Here is a 25,789-nt window from a genome sequence, read left to right on the forward strand (position 1 = left end):
ACAAAGATATATTCTCAATAAAACATTTTTTTAATAGCTTGCTGTCATGATTACTGTTTCCTCACGGTCAGTATTTTGATATTTGACATCTCCAAACTGAGGTAAACCCCTAGTTCCACATTCTATAATTTGGATTACCTGGTGCTCCATAAAATGGGCAGTAATTCTGACCATTGGACCGTGCCTGGGAAGACAAAATTTAGAAAAATTAATGCTAATTTCCCATGGAAGCATGAAAATTCATTTTTTTCATGCACTTATTTCAAGAAGCATTAGTGACTAATACAGTAAAACTTTGATTTTACGCAGTTGGAGGGACCGAAATATGGGCACTGTGTAAAATCAAAGTGTGTAAAATCAAGAGGTGGTATTGAGGAGGAGTATAGTTTTCAGGATAACACTTGCTCATTATTTTTAGAACGCCGTTGTATACTTCTGATTTAAAGCCAGAACTGTACACACTGTTGTATACTTTTGATTTAAAGCCAGAACCGGAACTAGAAAAAGTCTCATATGTGAGATTTGACACTAAATGAGCATGAAATCCTTTTCAATCGTGTCAAATATACATTTCCCGGATTCAATTACTCATTTGGAGGCAAGAAAATGAAGCCTAAATAACATGGTTGAATTGCTAGCATTTCTGGCACTAAGATTACTTTTGTTACCCAGGAGAAATTTCGGAATGGTGATACTAAATGCTCGCAGGGAAGCTAATTTTCGAAAATATTCTCATTAAAAGCAGTTTTCAGGAAATCCGTTTAACCACCTGCAGACAAACAAAAGTTGGAAATGGAAGAAATCAGATGTCAGAATATAGTCATCCAAATTAACCCCATTAACATGGAGCAAAATTTTTCTAATACATCACAAAGGCTTTACACCCTGTAGGCCTGGGTTCAAGTCCTGGCAGTAGCAGAAACTGGCCCTATCCCTATTTCAGTGTAATGTGGAGGGCACTTCCAGTGCACCACTCTGTCCAGCAGATGGGACGTTAAGTCCTGGTCCCTATGGAGCCTCTAATTACAACCTGGCTAATGCCAACATAGGGTTCCTATCCCCCAACCCCTACTTCATGGCGCCAATGACCCCAGCTGTCGGTAATCTCCTTCCAAATAGCATATCATAGATAATACGGAGCACACAGGACCCGGAAATTCAGATTTTTCTGGTTTTTAGATCACTTTTTTTAAGTGAGCTATTTAAATAACCGCGCAACTGCCGTCATGCCGCCAGTGATGATTAAAAAAATGATTAATAGTCCAGAACAATTTTCCCTCTTTATAATTTTTACGCATTAAAAAAACCATTTTCCCATGAAATTTTAGCATTAGTAGATTGAATCTACCGGGTATAGCTTCTCTGTCGGCATTCTTCCGCGAATTCAGCGCCGGGACCTTTGACTCACCAGCCGTGTGACTCATCTTCACGTAATATTTTGCTTCCCCATATCTGATAAAAACACCGGACACTTTTTGTATTTCGATTTAATGGTGCTAAGCCATTCCTGAGTTTAAAGGGACTGCCTTATCATTCACGTCTTGAATTTGACTTCAATGATTACATGACGATTGAAGACGCGAGTTATTCTCTGAGGGCATTAACTCCCGTTCCGTTAAATAGAAACGCTTGCCACCTAGCGGAGTTAAGCTAATAGCTATTCAAGTTCCAACCATGTTTCATTTAAACCCACTGACAATGATGTACAAGTTGAGTCAGTTCTGGTAAGCGCGCCGCGCAAGCAACTTTCCCTCGCCTCCATTCGTCCCGCAGATGACGGGTTGGCCCACGGAATGAGACAACGCATGCTGCTTTTACCATTGTGTTGAATCACCATTGACTTACGTCCATACTAGAAGTACGACAATCTTTTTTGGATCACCTTGGAAGCCAAAATTTTGGCACGGGAGGTTTTTAATGGTCCATTTCGCCATGATATTTCGCTGGGGCTACGGAAACCATAGCGTTGGCAAAATTCTAGAAAACCTTCCGTTTCGTGGTAATGTTAACATCTCCGGCGATCATCTGTCACAATCAAAATTAGTTACGCATACACGGCGATTGCCGTATCTTTTAGGTTTTGATATCCTTCTATGGCAAATTTGAACTAAGAGCGATATTCGCGTTCGTAAAGGAAGCTGAAATATTACTGAGAGGGCGCAGGGGGAAGCAATAATTATATCTGCGATGTTTTTAGTTTCACGCTCAACAGCGCGACGTCATTTCAACCGTACCTGTGTTAATTTTTGCAACTCATTGAGACGAATAAATAACCTAACTTCATATTGCTCCAGTCAGGAATTTCAAAACAAGTCGAAAGACAACTGCGTAAAATCAAGATAAGCGGCCTCTTTGGGGCTGGGGTTATGCCGCGCAAAATCGAAAAACTGCGTAAAATCAAGAAAAGATGTAAAATCGAAGTTTCACCATTGCAATTCCCTATGCTTTCCGGCCGGACTTGAGTGTCGCTGCGTAAAAACGAGACTTGATGTAAAATCAAAGTGCGTAAAATCGAAGTTTTACTGTAACCACAAACAACTTATGTTAGGTCACTTCCAAGCCATTCCAATTCCTTCAAAAGGCTCTCTATACTAGGATGGTCAGAATCAGTTGGTCTCACACATATACTTTTCTGCTTCCAGAAAAACTTATGACATGAATTCCTTGCTGATTGAAGAAATTGTGGAAGTGATACAGTAAGGGTAGGAAAATTTTGGTGTTACAGTAGACTTGTTAATACGAACAACATTATTATGAAGTTCTCACTATCACGAAGCAAATCATAGCTCTGGCTACAATCCCTTGCTGGCAGAAATATTTCAACAAACTTCGCTCCCATCCATGGAGAAAGAAATACTTGACCATATTGCAACTTCCGCTTCTAAAATGAAAATATTTCATGAATTTACCGCGACTTGAAATGAAACAAATCCAGTTTTGAAATTATTTTATTCCCATATTTCCCTGTGTATCATATTCTTACTACCGCTTTGGTAATTTTCTCAATGGTTGCGTGAACAATCATAATTCACAATTTAATGAGCTTAGTGAGTCTGGCCTGCATTTTCATACCGTGAAATTTGACTCTTCCGTCGGGAGCCTGGGAAGTCAATTTGTAGCAATTCTGAACATCACTCCACGTACAACAATTTTAGGGTGTGGTAGACAACTAAGAGGCTGATATGCAGCAATGGAATTTTTTACCGTCGCACCCAGCATTCTTGCCGGTAAATCTCGTCATTTAGCAGACCCAGCATTACTTTGTGCCCTCTACAGTTTTTCTTTGGGTCCCTAAGTACCTTGTAGTTAGGAGAGAGGTAATTCGACGAAAACATCAGAAGAACGCTCAACTAATCGCCTAATTTTGGCAGGAGTCACATGTGTGCAATAATCTTTCACAGGAACTATGTTATAAAAATGATAAATCAATTATCTAAAGGATATTTCAAGTATTTTCAATTCTTTGCCATAAAATATGAAAACATACAAAAATTACTTTGTTATAATTATAGGCTGATGATGGATTTGACAAATGAAAGAAGGCGGCTGCTTGATGTTAACACAAAATTTGCAATCTTCCGAGCCATCGACGAGGGCAGGGCATATTGTGAGTTACCGGAAGAGATGGATGTGGAGGAAGAAGTTGATAATATGGAATCAGTTCCAGTTTCCACAAAATAAGAGTTTCAGGAAGCTTTGAACAGTCATTGAAAGATTTTTTTTAAGCATGGAGGAATGCAAAAATAATATAATCGTATTCAATAGGATTGGAAATATTATTTCAATAGAGTTTGAAAGAAATTAAGCAAACCCAAATGACTAAACAGTAGAGATGGGTCGAATAGCAGATTTCTCGAACTCAAATATCGAATTCTAATATTAAATTATTGCTCGAATATTCAAACACCTCGAATACTAGAATTGCACAAAGCATATTAAATGTATGTTTCTTCTTCTATTTCCCTTGATGAATGTATAATTAAAAAGGTACCCAGTGGAACCCAGTACCCTCGATCTATCGTTTTTCAAGGGGTTGGACGAAAAAAAAAATAATATGAACACGGGACTGTATCACTAGGTTGCCTATGCAGCAGGAAACCCAAGATTTTGGCGAGTAATTGTGATTTCCTTTAAAGGATTCAAACAGTAATTTAGCTGATTAATGGAATATTTTAATTTTATGGAAACAATTTGGGCATATAGTTGATTCAACTAGCATTTCTTTCAAATATCCTAAGGGGACAGACCACCTTGCGAAAAAATGATTGCATGCCATCTCGGCATTTACACTGCTACGATGGATTTCTGTCTGATGTACACATTCTTATCAACCAAACGCCATTTCAGCGGCACGCCCATCTGATACCAGGCTTCTTCCAACTTCTTATTTTCAACAGGTAGCTCGCTTTATCCCCACTCCTACTGTCAAGTGCTAGCGGACAATCCGAGGCATTTTGCAAAATACACGCGCTTCTCTGCCTGATTTTCTTCTTCTTAAATTATTTTCAGTCCATCTTTGGAAGTTCTCACCAGATAAGCAGATGAATTCAAATTGCTAGCAGGGAGAAACCAAATACCCTGAGAAAATATTCCTTCATCTGTGGCAATAGAGATTAATAGCATAGCAAGCTCAGCTGCAAGGATATTGAGTTTTGCCAGAATGTTAAGTCTCCGTCGTATTTGGACATTTATTTCCTTGCGTAAAATGCTTAAATAAAGTCAGAAATAAGTCGTGTTTGGTTCTATTCTTTTTTAAACAACGCACACATTACTAATGTTTCAATCCAATAAAGGTGTAACATCAATTGTCGAAAGTCATTTTTAGACATCTTTTGGGCTAATAGATGACTCATGCAGCAGTTGACCTCCAGCAATGGGGAACTTCAAAGCAGGTAGGCAGAAAAAGGTCAGTGGGGGAGAAAGAGGGAAGGGTAAAACACGATTCTATTATTCTCCAGTAACTTGATATTTTCTTTTGAAGCTTTTGATTTATGGCCTTCCTAATACGAACCCTGCACGAGCTGGGGCCTTTTGTTTGATTTCGGAGAGGAGGAAAGCGTCTTAGGGGAGGGGCCGAGGGCTGATGGATGGAGGGGTAGCGGATTTTGGGAATTGTACTACGTAGTTACTATCCCACGGCACTGAGGTTCTCCTGGTGGGGGAAACCGGGGATTTTCGGATTTTTTCATCCGATCATTTTGGTTCCCGACGTGGAACTCTTTACACCGCTCTAATCCACGAATTTGATGTAGTTCGTCAACTTGCCTAAAACGGCGCTGCATGCACTAAACGACTAGAGTTCTCTAAATTTTTCCGAGTCAACTACCAGCGACGTGCGTGCGACAGTTTATGATACGAAATTCAAAGTATTCAAGGTATACGAGACGGTACCTTTAGCATAACTATTCGAGATTTCGAATTTCAAATACTTTCTAGTATTCGAGGTATTCGAGTATTCGCGGATACTATACGCACACCTCTACTAAAAAGGTCACTTGATCAGGTAACTTTTTCTCTTGTGTAATCATTGAATTGAAAATAGATGTTCATTAATGCATGAATGTATGTTTAAACACATAAATATGATAGTTTAAAAGACAGTAGTGCCTTTCATTTCCAGATTATATGAAGAAATGGTACCTATCTCTTAAACACCTATATATTGAACCTCCATACATCAAATTGCCCAAATTTTGGTCCCCTCCATTGCAATATAAAGAGGTTTTACTGTACTAACTAGATTGAGGTCCTTAGGGTAGGTCGCGTGGGGTTACGCTCCTTAAGGACATTTTCCACTCCACAAGTCAGACTTTTCACTCTGACCTCAGGAGGGGGGAGCTGTCATCAGGCTGATTTGTCGATTTAGCAGCCTGATGAGATCTCCTGAGCAGGGATATGGATGGAAGAATTCCCTGCTATTATTTGGGTGACGCAGGCTACCACTGGAAAAACAGATTTACCTTTTTCCAGTGGTAGCCTGCGTGATGTAATGAAACAGATGTAATTTTTCTCTGAATAAGCACAGGATATAGCAAGAATACTGTTATAACAACTACATGTTTGGCAATCTACTGTCGAAAGACCTATAATTGACAAGTAAAAAAAATGGCAATAAGGAGGCCATGAAGTCCCCACCAGAGTATGCGCTTGATATTACGAGGTATACGTCTTCAGAGTACAGAAGAACTATGGCGTACAACATTAATTTCACCAGCCAATAAAGTCCAAGCATCACAAATACCGTATAAGCGTGTGTAAGAGGCACGTATAAGCATCGCTCAGTCACGTTGGTACCTCCGATGTGAACATGGAATAGATAGCACGGGGTATTTCGCTCAGGAGGGCACGCTGAATTTACTGCTATGTGCTACGAGTGGGCATACCGTGGCATTAATACTGCATATAGTAATCGCTTATCAAATGTAGAGAAACGCGCAGTTTTGAAGGACAATTCGTGTCAACATCTGTCTTGCCGAGTAATCTCAATTACGCTTAGGGCCTGATTTTTCAAAAATCATCTTCAGACGCTATTATAAGGGTTATTGCAGTTGAAAATTATATTGGTGTCAACACTGCTGTTTAAAAAAATTCAAACGAGTATGTACATTGTTTGACTAAAAGGCGAATAGAAGATATTGGAAATGCTTTAAGTGAAGAGCACTGAAGGAGAAGTAGAGGGGAAGGAGCGTGCTCCCTCCGCCTTTCACGCAACAAGACTACAGGCGAAGGAGAAAGGGAAAAATATGTCCAATCTTGCATGCAACGTTGTTGCCTTCAAAGCGAAGGGGCGAAGACGCAGGAATGTGATATTCGCAGTTTGAGTTGCCTGAAGTTTCCAGTCCGTCTTGTCTTGTTCGAATGCGCTCATACTATGCTTGTTTCTTCCGAAATTGTGCTGTTTGGACTATTTTGAATATTAGTAGCCTTGGTGTAACTATAAATCTTTGTGTCAATAAATCCGAGCTTAAAAAACTTAAATGCTGTCAGATATGCGTCGTGTTAGATCTCATTCTTTTTTGAACCTCGTGCGTGCCATACAATCATACAATTGCTAAAAGCTATCGAGATATTTTCGAGCTCAGTAGGTGACTCACCTAGCATTTGGGCTCCAGAAACTGGGAGAATTGAAGCTGGGAGACCGAACAAGGTCAGTTGGTGAGATGGGGTAGGGATGAAATAAGTTTCGATTGTTCCTGCGTAATTTGATATTTTCCTTTGAGGCAAGTGATTTATGGCCTGTGGGTTCTCGGAAAGGAAAAAAATGTCACAGGCATGGGCTGATGGAGGGCCGGGGGTGATTTTGTGAAATCTACGCCGTGGTTATTTTCTTACGGCGGTGAGATTCCCCTGATTGTAGTCCAATCTCTTGGGAAGATTCACGCTATGTGCCTGTCGTGTTTTGCTTTAAAATTTTCCACTGCTGATATTCTATTGCAGTACTCCTATGAGAGCTTTATAAAAAAAATGTTCATGTAGGACAAGCATCGTAGTGCAACGGCGTACGCGAAGAGAGGATCGGAACTCTTTCTACTCCCTCTTATGGGATGTTGCATTCACAAAAGCATTGATTGAAAATTTCGGATTCAGATTTGATTTCTTTAACGAATTTGGATCCGAAATACATTAAGGTGAATGGCATTATTTGTGGATAGTTGGACCTGAGGTATCCGATCCGGCCATCCCTAGTAAGCATCATAAAGTTAAGGCAACAAGTGAATACCTACTCATCTCCGAGCACCATACATATCCTGTAAATTTAGCAGAAAAATGCAGCGTGAATTATTAGCATTGAAAGCAGAAATTTTGATGACTATCAAAAGTCCAGGCATAAGTCTGCAGCACCGCACGATAGGATAAAACAATGCCGAAAAGTTTTTTTTTTCTTTAGCTCCGATGCTCAAAATAGGGGTGCGCGTCTTACACGTGTGCATCTCTTACACGTGCTTATATGGTACACTACATGTAACTGCACCAGCTAAATTGCTATAAAGCATAACTGAATGACTGCTGGCTAGAGGGCATGGAGTCTTTAGGAAAGATTCGCAACATTAAGGGCAGAATAGCTTCGAGTGTTGAGTTGCCTGTTATCGATCAGGGGCAGTGTCAAGTGAATCCCACCCTGAGTGACACCTGCCCAACCACTTAGCCCAAATGCCACCAAACTCTTATCTCCCCTAAGCCTCCATGCTCTCAGCACCTGAAATTTTCCCAACCACCTCACTCCACTTAAAACCCACAGCTCGATTTTCCTGTGCTATACCTTTATAATGTTACTCTGAAACAAAACCATAGTTGGAAAGAATAAAACATGTATTTAAAGAAACTTATTGAACTATCCTGAAATCTTTATGCCTAAATAAACCCTAAACAGATGTAGGAAAAGTCACCTAAGGCAATTCATTTATGCTAAAAAATATGGGTGGCCAATACAAATCACAACTGCGGTAAATGTGACTGCACTGGGATTCTAGTGCTAATAATTTTAGCAAATACAGATACCATTGAATTAAGAATAAGAGATGACACAGGCTGATCATTTTCATGACCATCAGTGGAAAAAATCAGAATGTATGAGGAATTTTCGTACTTCAAAGAGTGATACAGTAGACTCTCGTTAACACGAACAACGTTGTTACGAAGTTCTCGTTATTACGAAGCAAATCGTTGGTCCCGTCGAAAAGGCCTATCCAAGCTATAGTAAAAGAAACGGTATTACGAAATTTTCGTTTTTACGAAATTACGAACCTAAGTCCCGGTCCCGGCGGTTACAATATGAACTTTATTACGAAGTTACACGCACAAGTCACGGCATTTAGGTGGATATTCACAACACTTAAGTTTTAATAATCGCGCCACGTTATTCTCGTGTACTATGCTTAAGAGCGTCAATTATGGTTCTTAATTCAGTTTACGCGCTACATCATATAACAGCCTTCATTCCTGTGAAGTCGTGGTGACCCACTCATAACCGCTAGTAAATTGGATGTACAGTCAATCCTCTTCCTATGCACATTCGATGTACGAATTTTCAGAGATACGAGCATTCAAAACTTTCAAATTTCAAATTTGGCGCCTTTCGATTTGGCCGATACTACGCGGTTTGGCGCTGTGAAACTCTCACTGTAATCACCATCTGAATAAGGTATCATTGAATCTGGTGTAAATTTAGGAACTGTTCAGCGTTTCGCCCGTTCTTCGTTACCGCGGGGAGACATTTTCTCGGCTCCGGATGCATCGCAGGCCCCGATGGATCAGGTCGCCACAATCGTGAGTTAGCGCATACGTGTAATGCAGTGTTGCATCCCGCAGGATAACCGTACTCCTCGATAACTTACATGCAGTTCGGCTGGCGAGGGGTGTCCGATTACGGCACAATAGGAGGGGTGGATAATCCTGCGTCAGCACGGTTTAAAGCCAATCGCTGTCCCCCAAACGCACCTCACACCCTCGTCTAGTCATACAACGTTGTCAAATGCATATTCGAGCACCGAAATAAGCCTGACCAACCAAAATAAGCCCATTCTTTGAATCACAAGAACAAGTAATTATCCCTCTAGGTCCTTCACGCTCGTCGTCCCTTCCGGTTATTTTCTTCATGGAACACTTTGCAAGCGTTTCGCTTTCTTACCTGGCTCTCATACCCCCTACCCAGCCCATTGTCTGTTACTGGACAACTCTCGGTGGCCGGACTGTAATTTTATCAACCTTGGAACAAGGTCTTGGGGCGCATCTAGTTTGAACATCGGAGTTCATGTGTTCGGGAAGATATCAACCTTCGATTGCGTCATGGCGCAGTCTTCTGTTGAAAAACTGAAACGAATTTTCTTGTTTATATATATTTCCGCGTAATTTAATAGCGTTTATAATACACTATTTCTTTCGACGATTCTTAAAAGAAACGTTCTTACGAACTTCGTTATTACGAACCTCCGATTTTTCGGCCCCGTGAACTTCGTAATAACGAGAGTCTACTGTATGAGATTACTCTTCAGCTAACATTGCATTTAAATTTTTATTTTAGAGTATTTTACTCTCCATACAAAGGAAACATATCACTAAAGTGAAAGAAAGAGAGTGGTAGCTTTTACTGCCAAACTTAAATATCAAATAGTTAGCTTATTAGGAGAGAAATTAGTCTCACATTCGTTGCAGCATGGTGCCCTCCACAAAGATTACAAGATGGTACAGAAAGTCTTTCATCTACAGGTTCCAACTTCACTCGTGAATTAACATGGATGGGGTTTATAAACATTCTTCTCCGTCCAGGATCTGAAAAGAAAAATGTTATAGTCATGAAAACACAGCTTCAGCAGCCATTGAATGATTCATAGTTGATGGTGATTTTAAGATTCGAAAATACATAAATATACAGCAGGAGTTTGTTATTGTGAAAATGGTATATAACTTGATCAAGACCCTGAGGGTGGGTCACATGGGGGATACCCTCCTGAGGGACTGCCCCCCTGGGGGGCAGTGCTCTAGTCAATGATGGCAAAAAGAGTCAAGTATGTGGCAGGAGTGCAATTTATTTCTATGTTAAAAGTATACTCTCACCTAAGTTCCTTTTATTGTGCATTAAGTCTTTTGCATAAATGTGCTATGAAAACTATACATCTACTGGATTCTAAATAAATATTTGATTAGTAATTGTTTTTAATTTAACTACCACAATGTTACTCATTTGGTTTTTAGTCATTATTCTAATTATTATTTTAAAGTTACCGATTTGGGGACGTTAAGAATAGGTTTATGGATCCAAGGGGGTGGCGGTTCGAAAGACTTTGGGAAACACTGGTTCAACACCTACCAATGACCATTCAAATATTTCGACTTCCTAAGTCTTACGATAACTGTCCAACTGCCTCACCCGAAATAAAATCCGATACCTATAGGTAATATGAAACCATTTTAGTGGAGAACATGGAGCTCCACTAAAATTCCATGCTCCACTAAATTCACTCCATTATTGCCCCAGTGAATGTAAACCAATACAGAAAGAAATCTGAGAGGATTTACAAGGGGAAAATTGAGTTCCATCCTAACAACCTGCACTTTGGCCAACCCAGAAAGATAATCCGTTAAGATTATCAAGTGAAAATGTAAGTAGAATTGGGGAGGAGGGAAAGCTACCATTTTAAGCACACACGCCACTTTTTAACGAAATTTAGTACTGAAATTTAGGAGAAGGTTGGAGCAGAGCAATAGAGGGATCCGTGGCTTTTCTTGCACATCTTGTGGAGTGGTAAAGTGGATTTGGCCATGGCCTTCACAGAGACAGAGCATTAGGTTTCCTTCATGCCCTCTGCTCTGTAGGTCTTGGATCAAAGCTCAAAGCAAAACGGTTAAGATGCTATACCCTCCGCTGTGTATCCACTTCCTGCTTTTTAAGTGAAAATTGATGGAAACAATTACTTGTCAACTCAAATTATTACTGGAAGTAAGGAAATAAAACTTTGTAAGGTTCACTGTTATTTAATTATGGGCACGACCCGGGTTTCGTAACTTGGTTACATCGTCAGGTGACTGATCTTGCATGCATCCTACATTTATACACAAAGTACAAAAGTGACAGTGAGGACATCTATCGGAAAGGAAAAGGACTGGTTGAAAGGGTAGGTGAGGGTTAAACATGGAATGGAATAGGGAGAGGGGGGGGGGGGGGTAAGGGGGCAGCCTTGATTTGGGACAAGGGTTTTTCCTGTGACGATAGGTATCTGACCAGCCAGGGGAGGGCGGGGTTAAAGTGGGTGAGGAGACGAGAGCTAAAGAAGGTGGCGGTGTTGGGGAAGAAAGAGAGGATTAGCGGGGTACATTGTGTTTTCTAAATCACAATAGTCTATGGAAGGTCGTTGAGTCCGGCTGTGGAAGGTGCTGGTATGGGTTAATGATTTCCCCGAAAGGACATGGGTCACTGGGGGAATTTTGGTAAAAGCACTGCGTAGTATTCGTTCTAACGGCATGATGCATGCAAGATCAGTCACCTGACGATGTAACCAAGTTACGAAACCCGGGTCGTGCCCATAATTAAATAACAGTGAACCTCACAAAGTTTTATTTCCTTACTTCCAATATGGAGAGGTTTCACAAAGTACAGCCTGAAGTAATAAGTCAAATTATTATGTTTTTTTTCTCAATACATAATTTGTTCTAGGGGCAACTTACATGTTTTGGGCCCAAAAGCAGACTTTGTGGTAGGGAGTTTTTTTGTAATTAGAGAGGTTTGCTGAGGGAGGTTGTTTGTGTGCTCTGTCCATTAGAAGTTTACAGGATCGGGCCAATGACTTTGAAATAGGGAGTTTTCCTTAACCCACGAGCGGGTGCGATGGTGTTTAAAGCATGCCAACCTTCGAAAACAAAGAATTTCAACATTGTACGTACACTCTGGTCTAGGATGGCCTCGTGTATTCTTACATTGAACTTTGATTGTCAATAGTAGCAATAGTATGATCTCTAAGTATTGTAGCTAATTTATTTTTAGACCGGCAAGGGGAACCAACACCTGTGGCGTACAAAATACGCCGTGCGACCGGCCCTGTACCTCGAGCTTTGCTTTTCTTGAATGGCCGCCTGTATTCTCAAAATGTTATTTTGACTGCCAATGGCATGAGTTTTTAAAGCACAAATATTGTAGCAATATTTTTTTTTAGATCGGCAAGAGGAACTCGACACCCGTGGGGTATAAATTATGCCGCGCGACAGGCCATGTACCTTTGTATCTGTATTGCCTATTAACGTACAAGCATGAACTAATTTTTACAAATAAAGATAAATTTAGACAAAAATTGAGTGTTATCATATAAATGCATATGCAAATCGTGGGCTAAGTACGCCACGTGCCCGGTTGTGTAAAAATATCAGGTGCGCCCGCTCGAGGGTTAAAATTTCACTGTATAGGGGTTCATTGTATGCAGATTTCACTATTTCATTTGTGAAGTCAGCCCACCCACAGCAATTGATCCTGCCATTGCTCTATGAGAAAAAAAACGAGCATTATGAGAAAAGCATACTTACACACTCCCAGGCATTCCACCTCATCATCGTCATTTTTAGGGACAATTTGCTTCCAATCCATAATGATCCATTTTGAATGACATCTGGGACAGTGATTGGGGGGCCAATTCCCTGGTGTATACAGTTTGTGCTCAACTGTATTCAAGCATGATGGACATTTTGTGGTAGCCTAGAAAATAATTTATTTAAATAAAGTAGAATGTTGATGATCAGGAAATCTGTATAATAGAAGCATTTAAAAGGAGGGCTTCCCATAGTGTATCAAAATTTCTATTTAAAAAAAAAAAACTGCATTGCCAAAAATACAGCTGTCTAAGTAGTTTCATTTTCCATCTCAGAGCCTGGCTGTCTTCACACTAATCCTGCGAGAGCAAGTCATCTAATTTGCCGTTTTATTCTGGAAACATTTCATTACGTGACTTGGGATACACAGAGGTAGTGATTTTGCACAACATAATTCATAGCATCAATCTACACTATCTATTCCTCGAACTTTCGGGAATTAATTAGGAGAGGAACAGAAGCACTTTGAATTTCCGTTGAGCATGCTGCATGCCAAAATTACTTTAAATCTATCTGAGGAGATCTGCAGTTTCATGAAAAATGTGTGGCATATGAACAATTATTGCTCATTTTTTTCCTCAAAATATGATTGCCTAGTTTTCAATCATTGAGCTTCAACCATCACAAAGAGGAATTTTACTGACATCTTTAATCTAAATGTACTCATTTGGTAGCAGTGAGAATCAATATGTTGCTTAAAACATTTTTCTTCAGTTGCTGTTTTCGCTCGAGAAAATACTCTTCTCCATTCAAAAGTTCACATTTTCATTATGAATACAAGAAATAAATAGCCAGTTGCATCAAACATGGGCCAAAAATTGGCCCATGTTTGATGCAACTATTATCTGTTCACTTTATCTTTGCGGGTGAGCTGGTGTGGCTTAACCGAGTTGGGGTGAGAGGAGGGAAAGTTTATCTACACGTGACTTTCCCTCTGCCAATCAGCAGACAGTAGGCGTGGTCTAGCACTTCGGAACGTCAGTCGCTCTCAGACCTCCGTCGTGTCAACTTCGTGAATCTGCTAGCTGTGTTGCCAAATCCTTTTCCCTTGCACTCCCCGTTTTTAAAAATGTTACGCCTATGTATGCCTTTCACCAGCGGTCTCGCATTTAGCGGACAATATCCTGGCTTCTGAGATGGGATTATTCTCAATACATTGTATGCATTGTTTCGCCGCCGGGCCCAAAATATCTGTGGCCACGTGTGAGTCACACCTTTTCAGTGAGACACAAGGGCGGCTATGTACATTTGGCAACGTTAAGGTCGCTCCTGCTCTCTCTCTCTCTCGGTACTACCCCTTCCCCTTCAGCGAGGCCCTCCGAGAGTGTCCGGGATCTCACGAAAGTTGACCCGCAGAGATAAAATGAACAGATAATAGCTATGGGGCCAAATATAAGAACACAGCTTGTCTAACGGGCGAAAGAAAAAAAGAACAATGCCCAGGGGTATTATGATTAGGCCCAGTGCGAGATGTCCAAAAAAGTAGAGCTAATGGGATGATGGATAGAGTCATGTACATATTCCCAGAGAAGAAAACACAAAGACTGTTTCCTGGCAGTGTCCACAAGCAGTGCATTGAAACGTTTCATTTACGGAGTACAATATAAGATTATCTACTCAGGTTTAGCATCAACTTCACAACGCACCCATCAGAGCAAGAAGGAACACCTTAAAGTCTTTGAATAGCAGGGAAGGGGAAAGTCACTAAAAGTAACATGTTCCAAAAGGAAAAGTTTACGTGTGCATTACTTAATGAAACTGAACAGCGAGTACTTCCAGGGGGAATTCATGAAAGGGCAATAAGGTTAAATGGAAGAAATGAATATTGAAGCACAACCACACACTTTTGTTTTAAGCGTTGACGTTTGTCACTCAAGTAAGACATACTAATTATCAGCATTTCTTAGGTTACACTTGAAACTTGCACCTAAAATGTATATGTCAGTTTTACCATAACTGTGAAGCAACTGGAAAGGAAAGCAAGATACTATTGCTCCAGCTATGCCAAGCTGAAACGAAAAGAATACATAAGAAATAAGAGTATGACTTAGCGTGCAAATAAACTGAAGGGTCCATTTACCAAAATATGCGCTCCTTCTTGGTGAACCAAATTTTGTGGTATCTGTACAATATCCGGAGCTGGATGTGAGGCATTTGAAACTGCTGGGGAGTAGGCTGGTTTAGGTAATAAGTTCCTTCCTCTTTGTGGCTCAGGAAGGTATTTCGTCCTTGGTTCTGGGGCTGAGCTGCATCCGGGAATTTCTCTTGGTTCTTCTACAGTTCTCTCATTCATTTTCCTCGTACTAATAGATCTTTGCTGAAAGATATGAGCCAGAAAAAAATTAATGTACATTTTTTCACTCACTCTGTATATCAGGTAATACTTTTTCCCTCCATCCTGTCCATTCAGTTTTGATTTCCTAAGGGAGTTGGAGGGCTATACCAAAACTTTCGTTATCATTCATTTTGATATTTTTCAAGTTATATGTATTGGTTCGAAGTATATTAATGGTCCAAGCATTATTATGACAGAGTGAGAAAGAAACAGTGCACCGTGTACACTTCACTTGATTGTCTTTCTCGTAATTGTCAGGAAGACAAGAGCAAAAATTGACCAAATGGTACTGAAATTTGTTTTCAGTTTCAGACCAATAACAAAATATTTTAGCTCTTCCTGCTTCTTTTTCCCTGTAATCAGGATGTATTCTTGGTAAATACGATCGGCAGACAGCAAATCCCCACTACCCTTCATGTTTGTACTTCGAGAGCCTTTCCCAAATTTTTGGATTATCAAGTTTCTCAACAATAATGCCAGCATATAAAAATGCTTCAGTAGTTGCGACAACAAACTCCACTTTCTCCCCCTTCCCTTTCTTTGACTGAGTAACTGTCTGTTCAAATGATAGCCATCGTTCTGTGGGTCCCCTTTCTTTCCCACGTTTTTATTTCTTCTTGCTGTAAAAGTCGATGACTATATGTTCTATCCCCAAATACTTAGAAGGAGACCGAATTTCAAAAGATACGCACAAATGAATCTTACACTCCAGGCGTGGGTGCGCGAAATTTTGGGGTTCAATTGGTTCCAAATTATAAAATGCATTGTATGCATAGTACCAGATTACGCAGAATTTACCACTGTTTTATTCTAATTATTGATAACATCCATAGAAATCTTTACATTTAAAGAAATAAATGGGTGATACATTAAAAAAAACGGATTTCGTTTTGCGTTCGCCTCCAGCAAAGACTAGAATACTTATTTATTCTTACATGATGTATATATGAAAAATTTATTTCCTAATTATCCATGTTGTGTTATTACAAATATTTCCTGACATTATATATCATTCTTTTCCTTTAAAAATCAACACGAATTGTTTTTAACAACTTTTTGAAACATTTCCACCAGCATTACGTTTATTGATTTTTTCCAATTTAGTATCGTGCGGTCTCTCAGACTGCTAATTGAATTCAGTTGCAAATTTACAGAAATTGATAATAGGAACGTTCAATTTTTAGAGTACGATGTCTTTATTATACAAAAATATGAAGCTATCGAGAATTATAGATAATATGAAATAGTAATTTTGAAAATATTCATAATTTTAGAAACGCAGCGGTCTCTCAGACTGTCACTGGTTAAGGGTTAAATAAGGGTGCGTCGTATATGCCATCAAATATGGTATTATGGTGCTTAAGAAGATTTGCATATGATTTATCTTCCTTTATGATGGCATATTTGAAGCATATTACCTGAAGTAACTACAAAACGTTGGAACTTACCTTTATCTTCTTTAGCCGGTACGAGTCCCTCCGCCCTCTTATCACATGGCTGCCAGGGTTCTTTGATGCTACTTCACTACTTTCGATAATTATTTGGGTAATCGATGTTACTTCCCCATTCACCTTAGAGGGACCTTCCCCAAAATTTCTACAGGGAATGGACATAAAGGTATCAATAAGATATTATTAGTACAATATTAAATACAGTGCAACCTCGATATAACGACACCCCACGGTGCACTAATAAACACTCGCTATAGCGAATTGTCGCTTTACCGGAGGTGGAGCAAATAATAGCTAATATACCTGTTGCGAACAGATATACAGGAATAGGAGTGGTGCGGCGACAGATAAACATCTATCCGATAAACGTAAAGCATTAATCCAGACAAAAGGCGATGTTTTTTTTGCATCACTAAATTTCCTTACTCAAATAACGACTAACTATTCAAACAATTTATAAGCGCCGCACTGAATAAAAATCATGCAAAGCATTGTTTCGTCAATCATTATATTTATCGAACGACAGTTTACCACATAAATTTGAGACTGAGCACTCCATTAACTTCATTTCTAACAGATCGCTAGCAATTACAGAGGTTAAGGAGTCTTGATGAAAGTCTTCCGGCGGTGAAACCCTCGCTATGGCGAGAGCCAACACCGAAAGGGTCTCGTAAAAACGAATTTTTTAACACGCTTATTATAGGGTCAATTGACGGTGCATCGGCTATCTCTCGTAATAGCGGGGGTGTCGCTATAGCCCGTACTCGCTTTAACGAGGTTCCACTGTATAACTAGAAATATAGGAATCACTAATTTTGTAAAAGATAAAAATGACAATGAGAATAGCTCATCAAAAACCAATCGTAAAGATACATGTAATTAAAATAATGAAACCTTCTGCATATCCATAAAGAAAACATGATGAAAATTTATTCCAAATGAAGGGACACATATCTAGCGAAGACACACAAGCACCCTATCACTAGAGGCCCATGAAAGTGGTTTCATTTTTTGCTAAAATTCGTTTTAAAACTATGTGATTTTGGTTTTATAAGAAATCTTGGTGGTTATTGGTATAATGTTACAATTTTTGCACATTTCTAGGCATTTTATTATAATTTGGCACACATTTTGTTTATGCTTATACTTTAACTAAGCATTTTACATAACATTTAATACAATTTTGATAGTAAAAAAATTCTCAACTAACAATTAGTATCTGTACCAGTTTTATAGTTTTTATTTTGGTGTAAAATGTAGGACTATATAATGCTTAAACATCTTTGTTAATTAACAACAAAATACGCATTTTAAAAATACAAACAAAAGCTATTTTATCGATCTTCATGAATGTTTGCAACTTATTGTGGAAGATGAATGATGTAGGCGTAGTAGTTTTCCATAGGTTGAGTTATAAAGTTCATGAAGTTGACAACATGGTTAATTTTAAGGTGCGCAGAGTAATTTATTGCACTGGGGTGTCTAAATTTTTGAAATTTTCTTTAAACAAAAAATAAATCAGAACTTAGAATAAAATTTTCTTTTAAGCAATGTATCATTCATTATTTTAGCATTCACTTAAGCCCAGATATAAATTTGATAAGTACAGTGGCACATCATTTTGACGCCAACAGTAATAATTGATAACAAGTAGAAAGAATAGGTAGATGCTAAGTAAAATCAAAAAGATGTCACTATGCTGTTTGGGAAGCAGTGACAACCTGGATAAATCGAAAGACATCACCCCATATGTAGAAAACTTATTAACACGTTTCTCTACCAGGCATCAATGGAGTTAACTATTACATAAACTGAGCAATTTATTAAGCATTGTCATGCGAGACTTCATCTTTCAGTGCATGGCAGGGAATGAGTTAAAACTTGGTGCCCCATGCACAGACTTGTTTTGGGCTTGGATGAATCTATTTTGAAGAAGTACTGTTTTGAGGAAGATTTGAAGAAGTGTAGGGATTAAGGCGAATAAAGCATTATCCTCCCATTGGACTTCATTAGAAAAGGGTAAACATGCAACTAGGTCTACAGGTTAAACTAGTAGGGTAGGAAAAATGCACAGGTAATGACCAGTCTATACAAAAACTTAGCAATAAATTTTAATTCAGCTATTAACAAAAAGAATTGCTTCACAGCAGTAGGGTGATTATAGAAATAATTAATACATACTCGACACCATTTATCATTCTTCCACAGAATTAACAGCAAACTACTGGGCATAAGGTGTTAAAATTAAGCCGAGTTGTTTCTTAGCAACATAGATATCTTTTCCAGATTGTACATCTTAATAGGGTAGTTTCCTTCATCAAAGAAAATGTAAGGCATTGATTGTGATTCGTTACCCACCATTAGTGTATTCATAATATACAAATTATGTATTTGGTTTTAGAAATCTCATTTTAGAAGACTGATATTGAAGAAGGCCATATTGGCAGCCATGCGATGCCACTCCACGTGATGTCACAAGAACCCAGATGCTATACGACTAGTCAGGAGTTTTACATCATTTAAGCTTACCAATGTATGCATAAGGCACACAGCTCAGGGAAAAATCTGTTAATAGTAACCTATTAAAATTGCCTATGGTCGGAAAATTTCATTAGCTTGATAGGGTATTAATAATCCTTATTTAAGCCAAGCGCTACCTGCTAGCAGGGTACTCTGCTGCCTGCTAGCAGCCTGCATCATGGCGGCACTCATAGTCTCGCACCAAGGTGGCATCACACAGCAGCAGCCGGAACCATAGTGACATTACACAGGCTTTTCCCAGCATCCGTTGCGTTTTCGCTCACTTGAAAATTTTCACTTTTCATTTAATCGAGAAAAATAGATATCGTCATTTAAAAATCTAAAAGGATGAGATACGTTCTCCAGGAGTAATAATCTTTCGATTTAGGCAATAAAAAAATAGGAAACCACCCTATTCCTCATTATATTATTCTGTGATTTTTCATCTTGAGACGTCTTTTTCCATGCCTCATAGGTGGCGCTAACAGAATACAGATGAAAAGTGCATGAAATAAATTGCATACCACCCTGTGGGTTCCACGTTACATGATGATTTTCTCATGAATTCAAAATCTATTATCTAATTCCCATTAATTGAGCTGAGGCACAGTTCCGCCGCAACACTGTTCAACGACAAATCGGACGGCCCGCGTTCGATTCCTGGCACCGGCCTTTTCAGAGAAAATCCAGAATGTTCCAGGAAGTTCCAGTGCGGCATTCAAGAGAGTTCGCCGTCACTATATAAACAAGCCATCCCGGCCAACAATTAGTCAGTCTGTACTTCGAAGTGGCAGTAAATGCTCCACTACAGGAACCACACCAGTGCGTTATTCAGCGTAGTAATGATTACAAAAGTGTTATTCAGCGTAGTAATCATTACAAAAGTGTTATTCAGCGTAGCAATCGCTACAGAGCCAGGTTCTGAGCTAATTCTTTCATTGGATACCACGATTGAAGCATGGGTGCTGGAATCTCATGCTAAGAGCTCCGTAAAGACATTTTATAGCTAATTTTTTCTATAAACTGGCCTTAAATACAACAAATTCAGTTCAAATTACTAATAAGTTCAACAGATTCAGGCTTCAATTGGTGGAAGTTAGACATATTTATTATCTGTTCATTTTATCTCTGCGGGTCAGCTTTCGTGAGATCCCGGACACTATCGGAGGGCCTCGCTGACTAGGGAGGGGCCTCGCTGAAAGGGAAGGGGTAGTACCGAGAAAGAAAGAGCAGGAGCGACCTTAACGTTGCCAAATATACACAGGCGCCCTAGTGTCCCACTGAAAAGGTGTGACTCATACTTGGCCACAGATATTTTGGGCCCGGCGGCGAAACAATGCATACAATGTATAGCTACTTATTTAGAGGGGATTGAGGATAATCCCATCTCAGAAGTCAGGATATTGTCCGCTAAATGCGAGACCGCTGGTGAAAGGCATACATAAGCGAAACATTCTGATAAACGGGGATTGCAAGGGGATTCGTGAGGATGAGGATGCAAAAAGAATGGAGAAAAGTAGCACGACGGGTATTTTATTACATAATTTATTTTGTACTTATTGTTGGAGTGGTGTGGCTAATAAATCAACCTCCTCGTCTTCCCTCCCGTCAGTGTCCATATTTTTGGACTCACTTTCAGAGCCTTCAATAAACACGCTTGGATGTTAATCTTTTAAATCAGAGGTATACAAAACTATATAGGTTGTAATACCCAAAAGTAAATACGGAGTTGAGGAAAAGGGTTAGGGTTTGTTAATAAAGGGATCGGAAAAGTACTGAGAGGGAATAGGTGGAGGGAGGGAGTCGGTGCTGATGGGAATGCAAAAGGTGAATAAAACTTTTCTGGAAAGGCGATGGAAAAGGATTGAAGTGGAAGAATAAGGAACAGAAAGTTATAAGTTGGATTTAAATGGAAGAATCAAAGAGCACCAAGAGAACGCGCGAGATTTGGCAACACAGCTAGCAGATTCACGAAGTTGACGCGACGGAGGTCTGAGAGTGACTGAAATTCCGAAGTGCTAGGCCACGCCTACTGTCTGCTGATTGGAAGAGGGAAAGTCACGTGTAGATAAACTTTCCCTCCTCTCACCCCAACTCGGTTAAGCCACACCAGCTCACCCGCAAAGATAAAGTGATCAGACCTTAAGTAAATGAAAGATCGTAGCACTTTTCCACAAGAAATTTTAATGCGTACAACGTGTTTCGGCTCACTGAGCCATCATCTGGTACAAGACACTTGAACACATGTGAAGATCCCTTTTATACCCTTGAGAAGGAGAGGATTTGACATCTTTGAGGATGGGTGGGGGGGGTGGGAACGGGTGTACAGAGTAGAGACAATGGGGAAAGATACAACTACGGGATGTGGAGAACCCACGTTGGAGGGAGGGTTCTAGTCATAACTGTAAAATGACTACACGTGGGGAGTCCCCCCATCCTCATCCCTTTTTTATCCTTTCTCAAGGGTATAAAAGGGATCTTCACATGTGTTCAAGTGTCTTGTACCAGATGATGGCTCAGTGAGCCGAAACGCGTTGTACGCATTAAAAATTCTTGTGGAAAAGTGCTACGATCTTTCATTTACTTAAATATTCAAATTACTACCTTAGCAGTCCCAGCCCAAAGTGCTTTGCCTCCACTCCACACTTCCCTAACCACAGACACTTACCCCTCCACTCGCTCAAGTTCTGCCCACTCAGGGGCAACAAAGTTTTAACCAGACTGTAATTACATATGAGGATTAAATGGATCAACCAATTAAAGAATGAGGAAGTACCAAGAAGAGGGGCAGAAAAGAGAAGTCTTCTAAAAACCTTAAGGAGAAAACGGAATAACATAGTTGGTCACATTATAAGGAATGACAGCTTTATGATAACAATTTTAGGATAGGTGAAAGGGAAGAAGAGCAATGGATAGCCCCACATGAGTGACATAGCAAAGGTTATAAATAGGGCTGTAAAAGAGACAAAATAAATCACTATGAAAGGGCTGGCGGATAGGAGAGAGGAATGGAGAGCCATTAAACCAATCTAAGGATTAAATACACCAAAGGATGAAGTTCGCCATGAAAAAATATTTGACTTAGCCGGGATTCGAACCCGGATCTCCCGATTGCCGGTCAGGCATCAGCACGCCTGACCGGCAATCGGGAGATCCGGGTTCGAATCCCGGCTAAGTCAAATATTTTTTCATGGCGAACTTCATCCTTTGGTGTATTTAACTTTGCACCCGTGCGCGTGACTGCGTACAAAGTCACTTGTTCCTTCAGTGCTTTGACAATCTAAGGATTGTTGACTAATGATGATGATGAATTATAGATACCTTTTGCGGGATGAATCTCTGCCAGGAGGTTTTTGGCATCGTCCAAACCTGCTGCTAGGTAAGAGTGTGACATGTGACGACGAGGGATTAGATGCTGGAGAAGATCCGCGCTGCTGAACTTCATCGAGGGCCACTACATCCCTCTCTTCCTTCACAACTGTGCACTTCCCTGCCTCTCCATCATTAGCCGCAGGCAGTTCTGGTATTCTATTTACCAGCATGAAATCTTTCGTGCTAATGTTCATCAAGTCGTCTGATGAAATGTGCTGACCTCCTTCCTCAGCATCACCATTTGTTGGGGTAGTGTAGATTTCCAAAGACCGCTTTTCTTCGGGGGAATCTGCCAGCATTATCTCTGGCTCGTCCAAGTATACGTGTCCCAGTTCAAAGAAATTATCTGTATTCATCATGCTGCTGTGAAATAAGAGATTAAAAAATAAAAAAATGTATAATGTAAATGGGTTCTTTTCACACGAAAAGACATATTACGGAAACCTTAATTGCATTAGTGCTAGAGCACTGAGGGTACTACCGAAGCCGCAATCAAAACATCCAGACAACATTGTCGGCGTTAACATATGACATCCTTGCGATATCCATGTTAATCCAATTAACATTGCATGGATATCTGTCAAATATCCATAGCACTTGCCAAACAATACTGTCTTGATATCCAACAGTGGACATGGAGATCTATAATACAACATCTCTTACATATCTTCACAACTAAGTTTACAAATTATACACTACTCTCAAAAATCCACTTTTTTAGTGACCAATCATATTCAGTTCCTTCATCATATTATTTAATGATATAAAATGTTGAAATTGTTTTTTTTTTTTAATCTTCCCATCATTGAATAATAAAGAAATGAGTACCAATTCATAGAAATAGAATCAAATAATTTCCAATTTCCTGAAAGTATAATGTATTTTTAGGGGAGAAGAGCTAAAAAGACTTCTCAGGTCATTGCGCGTTTCCACGTAACATTTTGATTGCACGTTCCGGAGGGTTAAGATGCTAAAATGTGGATCCTTAGGAGCAAGGAGGAGAAAGGACATGAGGTGTAAGAGATGTGTGTCTGATGGAGAATGAAGAATTACAACAGATAGACTGGAAATAAGAAACAGGAACAGGAAGTGCTAGACATGGTGGGTGAAGAGAGAATATTTACTGAAAGTTTTAAGGAGACAGAAGGCTTGGATAGAGCAAGTATTAAGTGAGGAGGGGATGCTTCCCACTGAGTTAGAGGGTAAAATATCGGATATGTGAGGAAGGGGATGGAAGGCGATTCGGTCAATGAATAGAATGAAAGGAAATAGGCCTTACTGTGATAGATCTGCTCGCAGTAGAATTCACTCTGTAGGGACAATGATTGCCAATGACAGTGCACCGAATTATTTCATTCAATTTTGGATATACATTTGGATGTTGCCACCTACGAATTCTACGGTCCGAACAGTCTGTTGTGAGCAAAAGTGGAAAGTTGAATGCGTGATGAGGTCAGACTGGGGCTATTGGTTACTGGTAAAATACTTAATAATAATAACCACAATCATACACTACAGAAAAAAACACCACGACCTGGGGTGGATACGACTCTCTTGAAGAGGGGACACGACTCTAGGAGAAGATGGCACTCACTGAAAGCATGGAAGTAGGATCCAGGTAAATACCCAGCAGTAAGAACATGGCTTGGTGTAAGGCAACAAGTGCCAGTTTAGACCCGCCATTTCCCACAAACATCACCAAATAACAGCAGCACCCACATGGGTATACCACAATTAACATAGCCCATCATTAAGGCCACCAAGGAACTAGCCAGGTAGGAAGAAAAATATCTCCGTTGTTACTAGCACAACGGCTCTTTGTAAACTCATCGCCGATTAGAAAAATCAGGGTTCGAAGCCAGGAATTTATCATTATTGAGCTGACCTGCCAATCATATACCAATGATGAGCGAACAGATTCCTTGTGGATCAGCTCCTTTGCGCTTCCTCAGCCACTAAATGGCGAGGATACACATTGCATTCGTGAAAACAAAGAATAGACCAATATGCCACGGAGTGAAGATAGAAAAATCCAGTCCACATGAAGGTAATGTTATCATTGCAAGGTTACAGCAGCCACTAATTATTTTCGGTGAGTGAACAAAATTTTTATACACGACGACTCCGGAAGTTGTCATGTCGTTCCGAGAATTTATGGATAAGCCCAGTACACTACATACCAAAGGCTATGCTTATCACGTGCTCGTGTAAGTGTATGCTCAAACATTTCTGGGCTTTCAGTGCTACCCCTGTTTTTCAGATGTTATAAATGGGAATACTTTTAAGTTGACACGACATTTTAACTTTAAATTTGGAACAAAAAAATCTATCGGATAAGTTAAAAATGCTGTCCGGTTGGCAGCGGAATCAAGATTAAGCAATCGCTGGAACATTCGTCTTTAGTAATAAATTATAGACCACCTATAGTCTTGGCAATGAACTACACCACTAATAATTGTCGACTTCATGCTTATGATGGCAACCAAAATGAAGCTTCAGCAGTAAGTCATTTTGTATTGTATATGCCTGAGGAAGTAACAACATAACTACCTCCAAATGACATGCGCCAGTGACCTACCAATAGCCCATGTGACGGTGTCGTATCAATTACTCGACGGCTACCCAATTGAGAATATCACCAAGAATTCCTACGAATTCACTCAAATCCAAATGGAATGACTAAATAATTCTAGAATTCAAGCTACTGGCAGTGAGTAAAGAGATGCATGGGGTTGCTTCAAGACTGCGCAATTATTTCTAACTTCATTATGCTTTAAATTCGGGAGTCGCAATACACGTAAACCAAAATCGCCACAAAAACATTTCCCATAGTACTTCCGAATTGAAATTGGTCAAAATTTGATTACAAATACTCAACTCTGTCATCTGCGGCAACTTTAATCCCTTCCCGAGACTCTCCGAAGGTCCTCCGCGGTGTCAACGTCGAATGTAGGCGCTGAAGTAAAGGGTGCCGCTACGCTCCAATAGGTGTCTCCTTGGTCAAAATGTCCACCCCTCCCCACCCGCCTCTTGCCTC

The 25,789-nt window shown here is 39.8% G+C and overlaps 1 protein-coding gene across 2 annotated transcripts; it reads right to left on the minus strand.

The window, feature by feature from the left end:
- Window positions 1–23: 23 nt before the first annotated feature.
- Window positions 24–25,789, minus strand: LOC124161110. Of its 2 annotated transcripts, none has more exons than XM_046537318.1 (7): window positions 25,631–25,789; window positions 22,702–23,112; window positions 16,858–17,005; window positions 15,155–15,391; window positions 13,012–13,180; window positions 10,142–10,269; window positions 24–184 (listed from the first exon to the last, which is right to left on the minus strand). In XM_046537318.1, the coding sequence occupies exons 1-7, from the start codon at window positions 25,636–25,638 to the stop codon at window positions 110–112; spliced, it is 1,176 nt and encodes a 391-aa protein (XP_046393274.1). In that variant the 5' UTR covers window positions 25,639–25,789; the 3' UTR covers window positions 24–109. The 2 variants fall into 2 exon arrangements, with proteins under 2 accessions (XP_046393274.1, XP_046393273.1); XM_046537317.1 differs by having other exon boundaries at window positions 22,702–23,115.

Source organism: Ischnura elegans, chromosome 6 (assembly GCF_921293095.1).
Source record: "Ischnura elegans chromosome 6, ioIscEleg1.1, whole genome shotgun sequence".
NCBI lineage: Eukaryota > Metazoa > Arthropoda > Insecta > Odonata > Coenagrionidae > Ischnura > Ischnura elegans.

Excerpts from the sequence above, each read along its gene's own strand:
- LOC124161110 (XM_046537317.1), bottom strand. Across the intron at positions 15,392-16,857 it reads ACCGGCTAAAGAAGATAAAG|CAAAGATCTATTAGTACGAG; the intron begins GTAAGTTCCAAC and ends CATATCTTTCAG. Across the intron at positions 10,270-13,011 it reads GGTGGAATGCCTGGGAGTGT|ATCCTGGACGGAGAAGAATG; the intron begins GTAAGTATGCTT and ends TTTTCTTTTCAG.